Genomic DNA, 16,187 nt, shown 5'->3' with positions numbered 1-16,187 from the left:
CATGTACCGGTAGTTGTGCCTCGCCATGCACGATTGGTATAAAATTATAATCAAGACACTTGTGATTCCTGTGCGAGGGGAATATTAATGGTCTTTATACCTTGGCCTTTGGTATGCTATGCAAAAGAGGAAAACTAAGGCAGTTGTATATTTGAAAATCTATTAAATAATCAAGAACTACATGTACAAATAGTAAAAGTAATCATTAATCTTAAAGTTTAGTAGCTTGCTTTTTCTTTCTAAAAATGAAAAATGCTTGTCCTTAACCCGCTAGTACCCACTCAAAAGTCCCTGACCTAGAAGAATTAGTGCCTCGAGTGCAGCATGACTGCATGTCTTGTTCTCTAGAGTGAAGGGCAACTGATTGATCCAAACAGGAATACTGTTAAAATATACTATGTCGTCTGATGTGACAGTACAAAATGAAAATTCCACTACCACCAAAGTATAACAACTACCAGGTAATCTTCCATAGCTATAATTTTCTGATTAAAAACAGATTCCTCAATTTCCTGGCTCGAAGTATAAGTACAGGGAAGACCTCACAAACCCATTTTTTAAAAAATATCAGTGACCATAATTACTTCACTGTTTCGTAAGTTGACAAGATTGCAATTAAAAGAACCTCGGTCAAAGGATGGACAAATAATCACTGATTAACACAAGCACCAAATTTGTTCTCTGATTTTGTCTGGTAACATGATTGATGGAGTCATTTGGTCCAAGGAAGATACGATCACCGAGTCTGTGGCAATGTTTCTGAAAATAATAGGAGTTGTGATGAGAACTATTGTTCAATTGTTAGTTTCCAGGTAATTAATTGCACAATTAGTGTGTCATCCAAATAATCAACAAAAAATGGGTAGATAAGCAATAATCTGCTGATAAAATGGAACATATCTCCTGGTTTTCCGGGTTTCAATACTTTTTGGTTTTCTGGTTTCAGTATCTTGTTTGAAAAGTTACCTGAATTATTTCATTCCATATTTTGTCTTTAATTCTTCTACTTTGGCGATATATGCCTTTTCAGCATCCTCTTTGGAAGTTCCTGAAGAAACAAATATAGATATTTACAGAAACATGTATGACTATGCAGCATGCCTTGAAATATTATCCTCAGTTCATCGCACCCACTAAAAATATTTACAGGAGTTTATCGGAGCAGGAGTGATCATTTCCTTCTCCTGGCTGCCACTGATTACTCATTCAAGAAAAGTCAATTATCGATTCGTTGGAATGTTTGGAGGAATTGTGGGTAAAATTGGGTCCGCCATTTATGCAGGTTGTGCGAGGCTTAGCCAAGGCCGAAGGGGATATGGTAAATACTGGCTTACTAGCAATACTGCAGCCCCTGAAACAAATAATTACAGCTGATCCTAAAATATGATACCTACCCTTTTTGCTGTCCCATTTATCCCATTTTGCTTTCCCCGTGAAATCTAACATACCAGGCCGGGCTGCAATGCAAGGGAAATGACATAGTTAATGCAGGTTATTAGATAGAACATTGGTGGACGATTTCGAAGAAGTTTGTTTTGGTGTTGACCAGTCATGGCGGACACCTCTCTGTTATTATAAGGACACCCTCTCTATAATAAAGGACACTTGTTTAGGTCCCGCAATCAGGACACCTCCCTGTTTAGGTCAGTCCCGAGGGTGTCCTAAATAGAGAGGTTTTATTGAATGGAACAAATATTTTGAAAGGCAGTTCACCTGTGTTGCAATCTCCAACTGTGACTTGCTTATAAAAGGCATAAATTTCTAACTTTTCATCATCTGTTGGGCTGGACGCAAGATTCTTCACTTGTTCGGCTGCAGTTAGGAAGGCCTAGAAAGAGAAATAATAAAAGGAAAAGTCAAAGTGTTCTCAAGATTGACCTGCCAGGCTATATCAAGGGAAATAGCCAACTGATCACCTACCACAATGACAGTCTTCTTGTTGCCAATGTTGGCCTACCCATGAGCACAGAGATTTGAGGCAAAACGCGCTGATTAGGCCTACAAGAAATTAAAAATTCCACACATGGGCTATGCATGCCACTGAGTCAGCCCACTGCTGATCTACTTTTTTGTTGAAGGAAAAAACGCCACCGCTTTCATCAATTTCAGCATTTCAGGAACAAGGCATAACACCAAGACTTTGAAATAATAACACAACGATATCATAATGCATACCTCAGACATTGTGTGGGTTGAAATATATATTTATTCGAGAGATAACAGCGAATTTGTGGGAGGTTCACGCCTCGTTATTTAGCAAAGCCGGTATCACGTGATAATAAGAATTCCGGTTGTTTCGCTCCCAAAGCTTTTCGCCCCCAGTCGTTTCGCTCCAAATCGAAGTCGTTTCGCTCCCTGAGATTTTTTGTTGAGTACAAGTGTCAAAGAGATGTGCTTTCCGGGGTTGTCAAATCTAGAAAGAAAGAATCGTTTGGTCATCTGCTGTGTGATCGTTGGCAGGTCACTGCTCTTTCGTTATCATTCGTCGGTCGTCAGGAGTGTGATCCTGGGCCGGCAAAGTCTATCTTCTCTTGAAGTCATACCATGAGTCGAGATTTGTACGGTGTACAATATGGTGACCACGCAGGAGACTAAATCTCATGCACACGGGGTTATAAAACCCGCGACACTGTATGGAGTATCCTGAGGTAATCAGGGGTTAATGTTAGCGTCCACCCCCACCCCCCAACAGGCTTTAACAAGCTGAATGAACTCACTGACCTCCTTGGGACCTGTGAAAATAACAGTGACCAAAGAAGCGACGCGCACGTGCCGTGTAACTGACGCAAAATAAATACCAATGTTAATGATAGAGACATGGAAAAAGCAGCGCAGTGTTTTTGGCATTTAAAAGCAATTGAACAAAAAAGGAAAGAAAAAGGTTCGTGCACACATTGCATCGGGCTGAAGAACGAAAATTATCAACATTACAATGAAAAGCACCCCCATTTTGATTAAAGTTTTCCTTTTTAATCAAACATTCGGATCGTTAAATTGCTGGCGTATCACGGATGCGAGTGAAATGTGATAGCTGAAAATGAAAGCTTAATTCAGAAAGTAAATACAGCCATGTTGACAGAAATAGCAAAGCGGTCACGTGCACGAGCAGCTGCGCGCGTGCGTTCTCTAGTAATATGGCCGCCATCATGTCGTCTGCCATGTTCATTAGAGACCCTGTGGATTATGATCATTCGGAAAGACATCTTGAAATAGTGAATCCATAATATTTTGTCAATACAATGTTAATTGAAATTCTGCGGAATAGATGAGATGATGAAAATCTTCATTCTCCATCATGATTCTTCATCGTATTCGGCGAAATTGGTATCAAAGTGGGACGTGACCCCGCATGCGCAAAGATGTCAAAATGGCCGCAATTGAAAGCGCGTTGCAGTGCGGATCTTCAGTTTCCTCTCTAAGTATGTGTCAATGATCTCACAATACCCGCATGCACCCTCCTTCCCGTTGATGGCGAGATAATATTTGGTTGTGCGTGATTTCTGGAGAATTTGCTGGGGATTTGTGGTATTGGCACAATTACAGGTGCTCTATTCAATTCTCATCATTCCGTATTGCTTGGCAAACCTTTTTCCGCCACGGCGGGCAAACAGTGATTTTTGAGATAATCGCATGCAACAAAAATCCCGCGTTTGCCGACAGGTCGTCGTCGCTGCGACAAGATTTGTTGAAGCCTCCTGGGTCTTTGTCTCGTCGTAAACTAGTTTAAGAGAGGATAATTTACAAGAATATTGCATATTGCGAATGAATTAACACAGGACACGACAGTAGTCCTTATCGTATAATACGTATACACAGTAGTTCTTCGTTCGCAGGGATGGCGAAACCTGCCTATTCTAGAACAGCCAATGGTTCATAAGAAGCCAACCCAACCCATCTATACGCGACTGACATAAGTGTCAATTTCTATTTACACAATATCATCTTCTCGTTGAAGCTTTAAGAATAGTGTTCGTTTCCATATAGCCACTGCACCCACACTCGGGTCGAGTACCATTTCATCAAGGGTGCTTCACCTCCGACAATGATGTGAAAAACAATGGCGTCGATGCCCCCTATATGACATCCGAGACTATTAAAAATTGTCATCAATTGAAGAAGCGTGCAGGTGTACACTGTAACGGGAAGAGTTGGATGACTGAAAGTGAAGAGTGAATTAGTACCTTTCCGAACTACAATGATTATTTTATAACTTTGTATTTTGGTATGGATTACGCGCACTTCGGGAAGCAATTTGGTGAGACTCCCGGTCGTCTCGTGCAATTGTGGGAAGGGCTGACTGAATAGCGCTTCACCAGAGAAACCAACCAGAGGGCGGAGAAGGCTTCCTGTCAAGTTAGTTTTCGTATATGGGTCAATAAGACCGAGGTTTTTCGATATGAGGAACCTTTGCTCATTGGATGTTACAAGAGGTTCACGAGACGCGCTAAACCGACTAACGAGCGTGAACCTAAGTACATGTATATACAACGTTTTCATACATGAAAAATATTGACACATGAAAACATTGTAAACGCGACATTAGTTATTTATAAGACCAAAAATCTACAGCTGACCCCATGTGAGTCCCTGATACGCAAACTATTATCTGAATTATACGTGAAGTCAAGATTGCGAGTCTTCAGCATCCTGTAGTGCAGTCTCGAACAATGACATGACTTATTCATCCTTCGAAGTGGGGGAAATTTCAGCCGAATCAGAATGTATCGTTGAATATGTCAAGAGTCAATCGAATGATTATTTAAACATGTCATTCAATTCTCTACAAAATCATCCTCTTCAAGATCTTTCAACTCTCTCTCGATCGCAGACTTGACGATGACTTTGGAGGGTATACTTCAAGCGACGCACGAGCCTCGCAGGTGCATCTGTTGACACACGTGACCCGGAAGTACTTCGTTTGGGCTTCTCGCGAGATTCGATGAGACTTCCTGTGTTTGAAGTTGCCTCTTCCTGTCTAATGTTTTTTGTGTTCTCGACTTGTAACGACTGTGAATGATTATAAAGGAATAAACATGAAGGTCTCATGTAATTCTTGAAAATACATAATTTTCACATTGCTTTTTTGTACACTATCTCCAAATAAGGGAAAATAAAACAGCGTCTGTTGGACATCTCTCTTGTTGTTATTAACGACTGAGACTGAGTTGTTTTTACCACTATTAACGCTAGCGTTAACTTAACCTGGCGTTAAATCTATGGATTTAACTCGTGAAGGAGATAACGCCTAGTTAATTTGACAAAGTTTGCTTCGAACAACAAGGCACTCACTGGTGTTAACTACCCGCCTTCAGGATTAGTTAGGTTACCGGTACAAGTTATTGGCCCAATGGTTTCTGTCGGGATCTTGATAGCCGTGATGTTTATAATCCTTACAGACAGAGGTATCAGCCTCGATTTTCAACCAGTTAAAATCTGAAGAGATCTTCGGCGTTCAAAAGAACACCCACTCGTCCCTGGCAAGATCAAGTGTTTCATCCCTGAGAGATTAAAAGTCACAATAGCAGATCTTCCAAAATGACCATGTGGTATGGTATTTCACAACGTTTTAATACCCGCGGACATATGGTGAGCATTTTTATATCAAATCTGAAGAATTCTGCAGGGACGTGTCGTTCAAAACAGTCCTTTGTATCACCGTGGGGATTTCTCTTCCCATTGTGCCATCTCGTGTCTTCCTCTTTGAGAGAATTGAACTTCAATTGAATTCTTAATTCAAGGCATTTTTTATGAACTCGACACCAGTTCGCCCCAATAATTCGTGGATATCTAATTGAAAAATGCTGTTCCAGTCTCCCTGATCAGCTGGTTGGATGTCTCGACCAGTGACGGGCCATTGATAGAGGTGGGATGACAGTAGGTTGAGTAAACTCTCGGGTCAGCCTCAAGTGGCGCGCGGGTCGAGAAACAACCTGCCACTCATGTTTAGAAGCCTTGGGAAATTCAGAAGATCAGATTTTCATTCCCGATCAGCTCCAAACGACCTGTCTTGAGAAACTGGCATCGGTACTGGTGACATTTTGGGAATCAGTTAACCGTTGAGACTTCAGATGAGCCCGTCACGTGACTGATTTAAGAGGAGTTTGAGTTACTATGCTGTATTGCGCATCTCCCTTCACTCGCGTAGTGATACTTGAAATATACCACTTTGCTCAAAGCTATTTTAATGCAGATCAAGATCGACTTATCAGCCCAATATTTGGGTACTTTATGGAAGGTGATCGAATATTCATGAATTTGTATACGTCATTGATATCATCAAATACTGGTCCTCCATTGTTAATCAAGTCCTTCGGATCTACTGTCTTTGGCCAAATAACCAAGTAAGTGCAAAACTCTTCTTAATTGGGGCCCTTAACTGGCGAGATTTGAGAACAATTTCTCCAACTTTCTCATCCAAAGAATAAAACAAGAGATACTTCACCGCTAATTCGACAATTAATTTTGACTCTGCACACCACTCGCGCCGGTGTCGGCCATTGTTCGCTTCCATAAAAAACGCGAACTGTGGCGCACCTGATCGGACAAGCAGACAATGCTGAGGTAGAGATCAATTTTCGAGGGTTGTGATAATGAGACTCATAATGCTTTATAATGACTCTAATGATTTGTTTTCTAAGTCTCATTTACGGGCGTTTCTCTCGTCTTGTTTTGTCCGCAAGTCAGGTGGCTCTGGCTCTTGTGTGACAGGTCCGTGGAACCCGACAAGCACGTGCGCAAACCGCAGTCGATATGCGTGTTTGCTTATACATAGTATTAATTCGTTTTAATTTCAATATAGACCAGTATATATTGGAGGGTCATTGAACCCAAAGAGGACAAAAAGTGCTTTTTAAACAAAGCGGGGCATTCTTTTTCGATCTTTTGTAAAGCTGCAGCTTTTAACACAGTAAATTTCATTGGATTTTTTAAAGCTGTACTATATATACGTAACTGAGCAAATCATATCTTTTTTGGGCCCAAGAGACATGAGGGTGATACTAGAATATCCTTCGACTTCAAGATGGTAAAAAACAATACGTCTTCCTCGTAAATATTGGCGACAACGCCATTCAGTAAATTGAAATTCAATCAATTTATTCATTATGTTCTGGGAAGTCTATGACATAAGTCACCTGTGTCGCTACTGATATCAGTTCGCGAGCCCGTTGTTTACCCCTCTACTTGTCGTGATCTTCCTATCATAAAGGCAAACACTTGACCGCCTGGACCAACACGGCACATGTGCACGGTGGCGACACGATCCGCTGACGCCTCGCGAGACGTCGCACGTGGGCTGACTCCCAGGCCCATTTGACCGGTATGTACCAGACCGGTTTTTTTTGGAGGGGGGAGGTGTTGAGAGATTTCAGCTCTGATTCAGCTACGGAATGGTCGTCTGGAGGCATACTCCGACGCAGTGATGTAGAGTGTGGTGAGGCGTTCCAATTGTAATATGCTTGAATATTATGTCTGCTTTGGAGAGTGCTCCGGAAGTTCAGAATGTATAGGCCACGACAAAAACTGTGGCGTAATACACAGCAATATCGTCTGCCATCTTGTTTGCAAAATAGATTGTGATGAAAACACAGCAATAATGGCATTAATGATGAAATCAGTCCATTTTACGCTTTTGTCGATGGCTTGTTTCGCATACTGAACTTCCAGCGGTGTATTGCCCCCATAGCCTCCGCGCGCGTAGTTTGGAAGCTGGACGATGTCAAAACATAGAGGGTCAATATGCTTGTTTCGGGATCCTATGTCACCCCGACTTACATAATCATAAAGGAACTTGACAATATCTGCGAATTGTAATTTTGAAAGGGGTGAAAAGTTCCCGAGTCCGCGGAGTATCGTGACCTTTCAAGTACCCCCTCGAGAAGTTTCAAGTATTGTAATCCATTTTGTAGCTGTTCATAAAGTCATACAGCATCCGTTTACGCGTTGACTGTGATTGGTAAGTGTCTTTAAATACACAATGTTTCACATTGATAACAAGATAAACGGACACTTCAAATTGTAATTCATCATTTGAAATGGAGTATGGCATCCTTTACGTTGCCGGTCTCCCAAACTTGACAATTCGTGAATGTTGGAAGTAATGCATGGACAATACGACTTTCATGATATAGCGGCATGCAGTGTATAGGCCTAGTTATTTATGAATACATTTTCGTGGACAAGGGACAGACAGCGATATTTTCGCAATATTGAGGTGAAAGGTTGCTAGGGAACCAACTGTGGCAGAGACGGTAGGTCGAGTGAGACTTGGCGACCATGATCACCATTGACGACGCTTGGAGAATGAATCAATACCGATCCAGTTTATATCAAATTGTTCCGCGAACTGTTTAAAAACGAACTTGCACCAGAGGACTGGCACTGGGAGATATCTTGGTGACCTCTGAACCTCGTCAAATATCCATAAAATTAGTTTACCACCGGAGCCGAACTTGAAAATCCTGCTCATAGAGCGTGTGTAACACGCATGCGTTGAATAGCGCTAGCATGTTTACATATTGCCGCGTCAGCGCACATAACGAGCAGCAGAGTGGCGCAGTGGAAGCGTGCTGGGCCCATAACCCAGAGGTCCGTAGATCGAAACTACGCTCTGCTAACATTTTTCCTTCCTTTTTATTTTTATGCACTAGCATTATTATCTTTTTTTTTGGTTTTTTTTAAATCGCCAAAGGAAAATAAAAATGCACTTAACGTTACACAAAATGGCGTGCAGTGCAGTTATCATGCAATGCATGCAAATTTGCTGAAACTTTTTGGTATTTATAGTATTTGCATATAAGTCTATAACTACACAACCGCAACGTTAAACTTTATATTCAGCGCGTAAATAAATTTTCAAAACAAATTACACAAATCAAAAAAAGTTAAACCTCAGAGTAACCTTGCCTGATTGAACGAACGGCGCAGGCTTTAGGGTGTGTTGATAATTTGTCTTCCATCGGTATTTTCGGAGGAACAAAACACCAATTCAGTTGCTGTTCGCATAGCAACAGGTTTAATTAAATTACCCACTTCAAACCAGACACATATCGTCCGGTATACCGTCTGGCCAGTTTGACCGTCCACTCAACGTGATTTGGTGTCAGGGTGCATGGTATTTTTGGTAAAACAAGTCAAAAGAATATTTGGCAAGACACATTGGAATGCCTGTCGTTTTTGCAGAACGTGAGTTGTTTAGTCCGACCAGAATATTGTTCATCAGGCATTGCTTCTTATTACAACTCCATACCTTAGGCTTATTGTTCAATGATCGTCTAGGGATGTATAGCAAGAGAGACCCAAGTCTTTAATTTCACCATTACAAATGGGGGGGGGGGGGGGGATGCGCCAAACGCCAACTCGTCAGTTTAAATTGGTGGGGTAGTCGAGGTGACAGGTTGGGGTGGGATGAGGGCGAGGCTAAACACTGGTAAAGTAGCTGGAATGATTGAGACAAAAACGTATGCATGTATTTTCAAATTATTTTCATAATTTAATTCTACACTATATATACACGTATGCTCAATAGAAATTTACACAAAACCTTTGCATGTATAAAAATTCATCAAACAATCAAAAAAATAATTTTTAAAGTTTACAAATATACAATGTTTATTTACAAGTCTTAATGAAAAACACTTTGTTTTCAATCTTGGAATGTTTAAGATGGAAAGGTATATTTCAGTTCCACTAATTGCCGCTAGAGTGCAGGCATATCTTTCCCGCGGAATATGCACGGACTTCTACCAATATTTCAGGTTGCAGTAGACAGTACAGAAAAATCTTTTTAGCACGAACATGAATGTATAAACTCGTTATTCATTCTTTGTAAGAAATATGTGATTGTCAAGCTTCACATGTAAAGCTTGGGTAAAAATGCAGTTGTTGTAAATCTTATTCAAAATGAACACAGTGAGAAAACGAGGTTGAAAATGCATGATCAAACTGGGGCCCATAAACCCGGGCCTATAAATGCCTTAAAATGTATTAAAGCAAAATTGCTGTTTATCTCCCCGATATGGGAAGCACATAGCCAGCGTGCATGTAAATGCAGGAGGCAAATGACCAAAGAGGTATGTGTAGGCTCTACTACCAGGCAGCACTGTAATGCTGAATGATTTTACCCCTAATGAGAATCAGAGCACAAGATGTAAATTTAGAAAATAACCGATTCCTACAAACGTTTTTAAATGCAGTTGTCGTACAAAATTTAAGTACGTTTAAATGAGAAAAACAAACGTTGGTCTGTATGATATATGCCTCATAAGGTGCCTCATAGGGTGCCTTGAGAAATGTCAAAAGCGCCGCATTCTGGCACCCTAGGCTGTTTTTAAGAGAATTTCCAAGGAATTGGGGTGCTGTGTGGTGGCGATAGCATACTGATCATGTGAGTGAGTTCATCCAATATCATCGTTTAATTCATTTGAGTCTGGCAATTAGATGTCAGTTGTGTCGTCCGTGTCGTGGCTTGGCAGAGATGAGCAATGTTTCTAATCAGCTTTCGCTTATAAAGTTGCATATATTAAATGTTCGCTTATCTACATTTATTTACAATGTCTCGATATTCTAAGGCTCCTTCTTCATTTTCCTGGAGGGAAATGTCAAGAACTTCAACAGTGGAACAATCAGATTGTCGTAAGCCAGGTTTCTAATTGTCTAAATGACTAGCACCATAAAAGAACGTCTCTTTCACTCTTTTTTATGGACGATTATGGCAGACAGCGTGGTCTCTCTGTTTTGACCCAAACTCCAGCCCGGGCCTTATCTATAGAACGCGACAGAGGCCATTTGATAGAGAATTCTCTCTATCAGCGCAGCACCAGTCTGCGGACGAGTTAGTTGCTGCTACGAGCGACGACAGTCAAGTATCATCTATCTGTCCATGCATCCGTTTTGCTTGGCGAGCTTTTGCCTTCGCCTGCGGTTGACAGCATGCACTGCCACTGACCCGAGATGATCTGCTCCTGTGCAGATTTGGGTTTTATTGCCATACCTTCATTTATAACCCATGGAGTTTTACCATCAAGTGGATTATACGAGATTTCATGAGTCCATAAAGTCCGTATCGCCAGGGTGTTGCGGCATCCATATTTTTGCTGACAACGTATTATTCGGACCTAACTTGGGTAGCTTCTCATCCGTCCACGAGAGGGAGTGGCCGTAGAGTGGTGTCACGGGGTTGAAGCCATCGATGTAGTCGAAATCCGGTAACTCTGAAAGACATAACGATAAAGAGATTTTGAGTGAAAATGTTGAATTCATTCGAACAATAAAGAAATGCAGGCCTAATGATAGTGATATTGTTCATCTCCGATCCTGACCTGGTTGTTTTGTCACTAACGCTGGGGTTAACTTATCTTCATTGGCGTTATCTCCGTCAGCCATTTGATATAAAAGTGATCAAGAAAAGAAAATTCCAATGATTTCTTGTACAAATGTTGCCATACACCCTTTGTTTTTCACTGATGGTTTATCGATGTAGTTATTGCTAAAAAGGCTAGCCACTTGACATCGGTTGTGATACCACTGGAAAGGGAAGGGGGACATGTTTATTTTGCAATCGACGCACTCCGACACTGAGGTGCAAGAAGTTCAAAGGGCCTCCGCAAACAACGGAACTGCTAAGTACATATGGCAGGAAAATATAAGTATATTGTTTGAGATTTGTAAGGGATACTTAAGTCAATTAATGGCATTGTTTCTAACGTGTAAAGCTCATTCATTGCATTAGGAGAATAATGGCAAGTGTTCAAGTAGCCGGAATAATACTAACGCGGCCGTGCGAACCAGCCTCGATAATTTCCCGTTCCGCTTTTTATGACCACTTGTTTTTGCAAATGGCGGTGTTGGTTTAGCAATAATATTTATGTTTTCGGTGGCGTTTTTGGTCATTGTTTCTTTACTAACCGATCATTTAGTACTTAATAGGCCATGATTAAGACACAGAATGAAATTCTTTCCGACGCGATTTAACTTAGACCTTTTTGTTTCTGTATACGGACTCAATTACCGACCCATTGTCTATCAGTTAAATTCCAAACGAGCCATGAAAATAGTTGATGCCCAGTTGGAAAACTTTGGTGTAGGGGCTTTATGGTGAGAAAAACTGCTTTCCTATCGATTAGCTACAGGGTTTTCTTGCTGACGCGGGGAAACATGCTGTGGTATTTTCGATGATGTTTTACTTCGCTCGAAAGGATATCTTGCTTCCTTGATAAATGCATATAACATGAAGGATTTTCTAAATCACCATTGTTGCATTCCAAGGCAATGCACACGAAATCCTAATGTACAAATGCTGCGATTTCAGATTAAACTCGCCAAGTGAAAATTATTTCAGATTAAATCGAATTTGTTTTATATTAAATTGGTTGTAAAGAATCTAGCATTTGCTATTCCCAAATTCATATGAAATCTCGAGAGTGGCCCATGCACGCGATATTTCCAGAAAGAGATTCGTCAGATTTGACAGACAGGCCACACCACGCCCACATCATCGCCCCGAACAATAGCCACGCGCCGATGATATGCCACTCACGCGGAAGACGACGGATGAAAAGCCCGCCTTGATAACGTGTGGTCGCGATAGCTGAAGGCAATGCATTTTATGAGTTAAAAAGAAAAAAGTTTACATGATGTATCATAAAAATATTGTACTAATCACAAGAAAACTGTCATACTTATTTCATCAAAAAAAAGAAAAAAAAAGATAAATGTTTAAAATTACACTGTATGAAATTTGTTCTTATTATTTGCTATTAATAAAACATTTTGCCAATTTATGATTATGGTGAGATAGGAATTATTTTCCCAATGTCCTTTTAAAAGATGACCACTGATCTTTGTAATGGACCATTATTCATCGTTTATCAGCGAACTTACATCTCCAAACAAAAGTCGGCCGTAAAAAATTATAAAACATCTAAAAAATACCGGTTTGTATCTTTCGACAGTGCGGTATCTGACCCCGAGGCTCCTTACTGTTAGCAACACAGCGGCGACCCTCAAAATCCACCTGTTTTTACTGTTAATCTCTTTAAACAGTCACCCATTGGAAACACCTTTACAAAGACCTCTTGGATTTAGCATAAAAGGAACCAAGCTCGACTTTAACGTGATTATCTTCGGTGACATATTGTAAGGTTGGTTACCTTTATTTACTGAATTTTAAGTGTTATTGTCAAAAGTCTTAAAACCTATAAAACGAGCATGGAAACAGTGATAAAAAAATACTAACGCTGTATTTTGCAAAAAGCCGCCAAGATTTTTCTCTCATCTCCCCATTAACAGTGACCAAGGATCAAGTCTAATGCACGGTTCATTCAGAAGTTGTATTAATCTTTAGTTAAATCGTTCGAAGTATACTTAGAATTATTTTTCGTTGTATGACGATCACTTTTAATTGGTACAATAATTTCGCTAACATTAATTTAAGTAAGATTTCGACAGACACCGTCCCGCAAGTTTTTTTAAACACGATGGTACACTGTGCATAGTGAAATCGTGCGTTTTCATTATCAGCGTCACACATACTATTGCTTATTGTCTTGCATACGAGTTTGTGCATTCAAAGTCCAGTTATGGTTTTTTTTAAAACAAGGTTGTTTTTGTACATCTTATTTGTCTGACCGCTAAGATTATGTCCACACACAACAATTCCGAATTTACCTTTTCAAAGCGCCAGTCTTAGGTCTAAATTATTTAACTACTGTCTTGTCAATATTGATGATCTTTCTAAATTCGGTGATAATTATGAGATAACGAGTATTAATTAAATATGCTAACTAGTGATTAGGAAAAAATAAAGCTATCTATGTCACTTAATGCGGTAGGTAATGACCAAAGTATTTATTTTGTAACGAGGAATATTGAGGTGACAGTAATCGGACTTTGAGACGCAATGCACTGGCAACGTTTTCAATAGACGGACAGACGCACTTTGACAATGTTGGAAAGTTGCTTTCAATGTTCCCATGATGTGGTCAACACCTAGAAGTGGTAACTGAGAGATGTTGAATAAGGTAGAAGGTAAAATGAATACCGGTAATTAGCGAATCTTAGTGAATAATTAGAGGTTGGGATGACAATATCCTTTTTTAGGCGGAGCTGCTGCACTTTTGGCCCAGGTGACTAATTATTTATAAGACAAGTATCCCTCAAGAACGTGTTTGGGAAGTGGCGATATGGTAAATGGACCCTATTGAAAGAAACGGAAAAAAGTTTTGCTTTTCTTTGTAGGTATTGTTTCAGTTCAACTACTTTTCAGTACATTGTGTATCCATTCACACGTAATGTCTTGAGGGACCCCAGGGCAATGTTTAAGGGAAGTGACTAATTGATTGCAACCCCTCCAAGATGCAGAAAGGAAAAGTGTGATGGATGAATGAAGCTTTTAGTGAACGACGTAGGCTAACCTATTGTCCTAGGTTGGAGAAATCCAGGTGGACATCTCTTGAGCATTTCAGCAAAAATGTTAAGTCTTGGTAGATTTATAAGTACACCGTATAATAAAGATAATATAAGAAATTGCAAACAGCTTATTACTTTCCCATTGACACTTCGCCATGTTAACCTTGGCATCAACTTCATGATATTTGCATCTTAACACAGAAGGCTAGGAGATTACAAAGTTTGGATTGGACCTATTGTGGTTAGATCGATATCTTGGAATGAAATTCTTGGGAGTTGTAGTTATCGTAATAAAACAAAAATGAAAATGAAAAACTGAATAATTCCTTACCTGGTAAATGACACTTGATTATCACTTTCTGTTTCTGAACCGCAGCTTTGCCGAAGCCAGAATCGCCACATGACTTTAAAACATCCGCTAACTGCTGAATATAGTCAATCGCTGAGCGCAAAGTGTCCACTTTTGACATCTTCTTGTCAGCTTTTGCCTCCGGGATCCTCTCCCGTAAGCCCTCGAACGCATCGTTGATGGACTTCATTCGTTTCCGTTCACGTTGGTTCGCCGCATACCGCTGCTGGACTCTTCGAAGTGGGTTCTTACCCTTGACGTGTTTTGATGACGTAGAGTGCTTCTGGAAGTGACGTCCTGACACGTGATTCTCTACGTCACTGTACGAGTAGTTTGAACAGCTTGAAGGAGAGCTGGGGAAGCTTGGACTAGATGGGCCTTCCGATGTGCCGTCTTGGCCAAGTTGAAGATAAGTCCGAGAATCTGTATAGTCGTAGGAGTCATCGCCGAATTCGTCTAATATGCTGTCCCAAACTGCAGTATCCATATTGAATTTGATTACGTAACAATCCAAAATACAAGTCTCTTATCTGCTGGTGAGAAGAATGTAATGAAATGGGTATCTTGACGAAAACGTCCGAATTAAAGAAACTTGATGTCACAGCTAACTGAAGAAGACAGACGATGAAGTGATCGTGCACCTTTGTAGACAGAGTTGAGAATTGGACGGGTGTTTCGCTTGTGACAGATACACGAGTTCTGAGGTCCGCCAGCCACGCGTCCACCTTTTATACCGAATCATGTCAACAGAACCCACGTGGCCAGTGACGCGCCAAGCCAATCGGAATGCGCGTTACATCTAATCGCGTGCTTGGGGACAATGGGTGGGGACGGCGATTTGGGACATTTAAATCTCAATAGCAAAGTTTGCATTGCGCCACCTCGGGAGCTGGTCGGCGTCAGCTGAGCATTTTCAGAAAGTTCCCAACTCACTTTTCCATTCTCCGATGCATCGTTCACCGAAGTGCACACAGAATACACGTAGTGTGATGTGCACCGTTTTTGGCGACGCTGTCGGATATTGGCTACATGACCGATGCTGATATCGACAAAGTCTCTGATTATGACGTCATTTGAGAATTACCGAAAGAAAAGAGACCTTATAACAATCATATGTTGAGTAATTAGTAAGTGCTTAATGTCCAGCATGAGCTTTTGCGATGGCATTAAGAATTGTTTATCATTGCTTGCTAAAATGAGTTTGAATAATTTCGATACTAGACCGTCACAACATTTCTAGACATATAACTGGACCTGAGAAGCTTTACACTAGAGAAGCAGCTTTTTTTCGGCGAGGCAGACTTGGAGATTGCTTCAACACGAGTTGTTAACAGTGACCTGCTCGTTCACTCGGCAATGCATTGCGTGCAGTGTACGCAGGATGCCAATGCAAAATGAGGGAGCAGAGTCTTGCCTCTACAGGTTAATGCAC

At 40.7% G+C, this 16,187-nt stretch overlaps 2 protein-coding genes across 3 annotated transcripts; both read right to left on the bottom strand.

Moving 5' to 3' along the window:
* Positions 1–143: 143 nt before the first annotated feature.
* LOC135500358 (acyl-CoA-binding protein-like) lies at positions 144–2,269 on the bottom strand. 2 transcript variants are annotated; one of them, XR_010449435.1, is made up of 6 exons: positions 2,176–2,269; positions 1,714–1,828; positions 1,395–1,457; positions 967–1,048; positions 576–759; positions 144–466 (listed from the first exon to the last, which is right to left on the bottom strand). XR_010449435.1 is itself a non-coding variant. In XM_064791786.1 (5 exons), exons 1-4 carry the CDS (start codon positions 2,182–2,184, stop codon positions 972–974), a joined length of 264 nt encoding a protein of 87 aa, XP_064647856.1. In that variant the 5' UTR covers positions 2,185–2,269; the 3' UTR covers positions 144–759; positions 967–971. The 2 variants fall into 2 exon arrangements, 1 of the variants encoding a protein (XP_064647856.1); XM_064791786.1 differs by having other exon boundaries at positions 144–759.
* Positions 2,270–11,040: 8,771 nt separating this feature from the next.
* On the bottom strand, positions 11,041–15,242 carry LOC135500801 (pancreas transcription factor 1 subunit alpha-like). Its single transcript, XM_064792452.1, has 2 exons — positions 14,738–15,242; positions 11,041–11,210 (listed from the first exon to the last, which is right to left on the bottom strand). Exons 1-2 carry the CDS (start codon positions 15,240–15,242, stop codon positions 11,041–11,043), a joined length of 675 nt encoding a protein of 224 aa, XP_064648522.1.
* Positions 15,243–16,187: the final 945 nt, after the last annotated feature.

This window comes from Lineus longissimus, chromosome 16 (assembly GCF_910592395.1).
Source record: "Lineus longissimus chromosome 16, tnLinLong1.2, whole genome shotgun sequence".
Lineage (NCBI taxonomy): Eukaryota > Metazoa > Nemertea > Pilidiophora > Heteronemertea > Lineidae > Lineus > Lineus longissimus.
Note: the sequence above shows the minus strand (reverse complement) of the source record. Positions and strands in the feature narration are given on the sequence as shown.

Coding starts and splice junctions, on each gene's coding strand:
- LOC135500358 (XM_064791786.1), bottom strand. Junction 1,458..1,713: donor AGTTGGAGATTGCAACACAG/GTGAACTGCCTT, acceptor CTTGCATTGCAG/CCCGGCCTGGTATGTTAGAT. Junction 1,049..1,394: donor TAAATGGGACAGCAAAAAGG/GTAGGTATCATA, acceptor TTGTTTCTTCAG/GAACTTCCAAAGAGGATGCT.
- LOC135500801 (XM_064792452.1), bottom strand. CDS start 15,242: ATGGATACTGCAGTTTGGGACAGCATATTAGACGAATTCGGCGATGAC. Junction 11,211..14,737: donor AATCAAGTGTCATTTACCAG/GTAAGGAATTAT, acceptor TATGTCTTTCAG/AGTTACCGGATTTCGACTAC.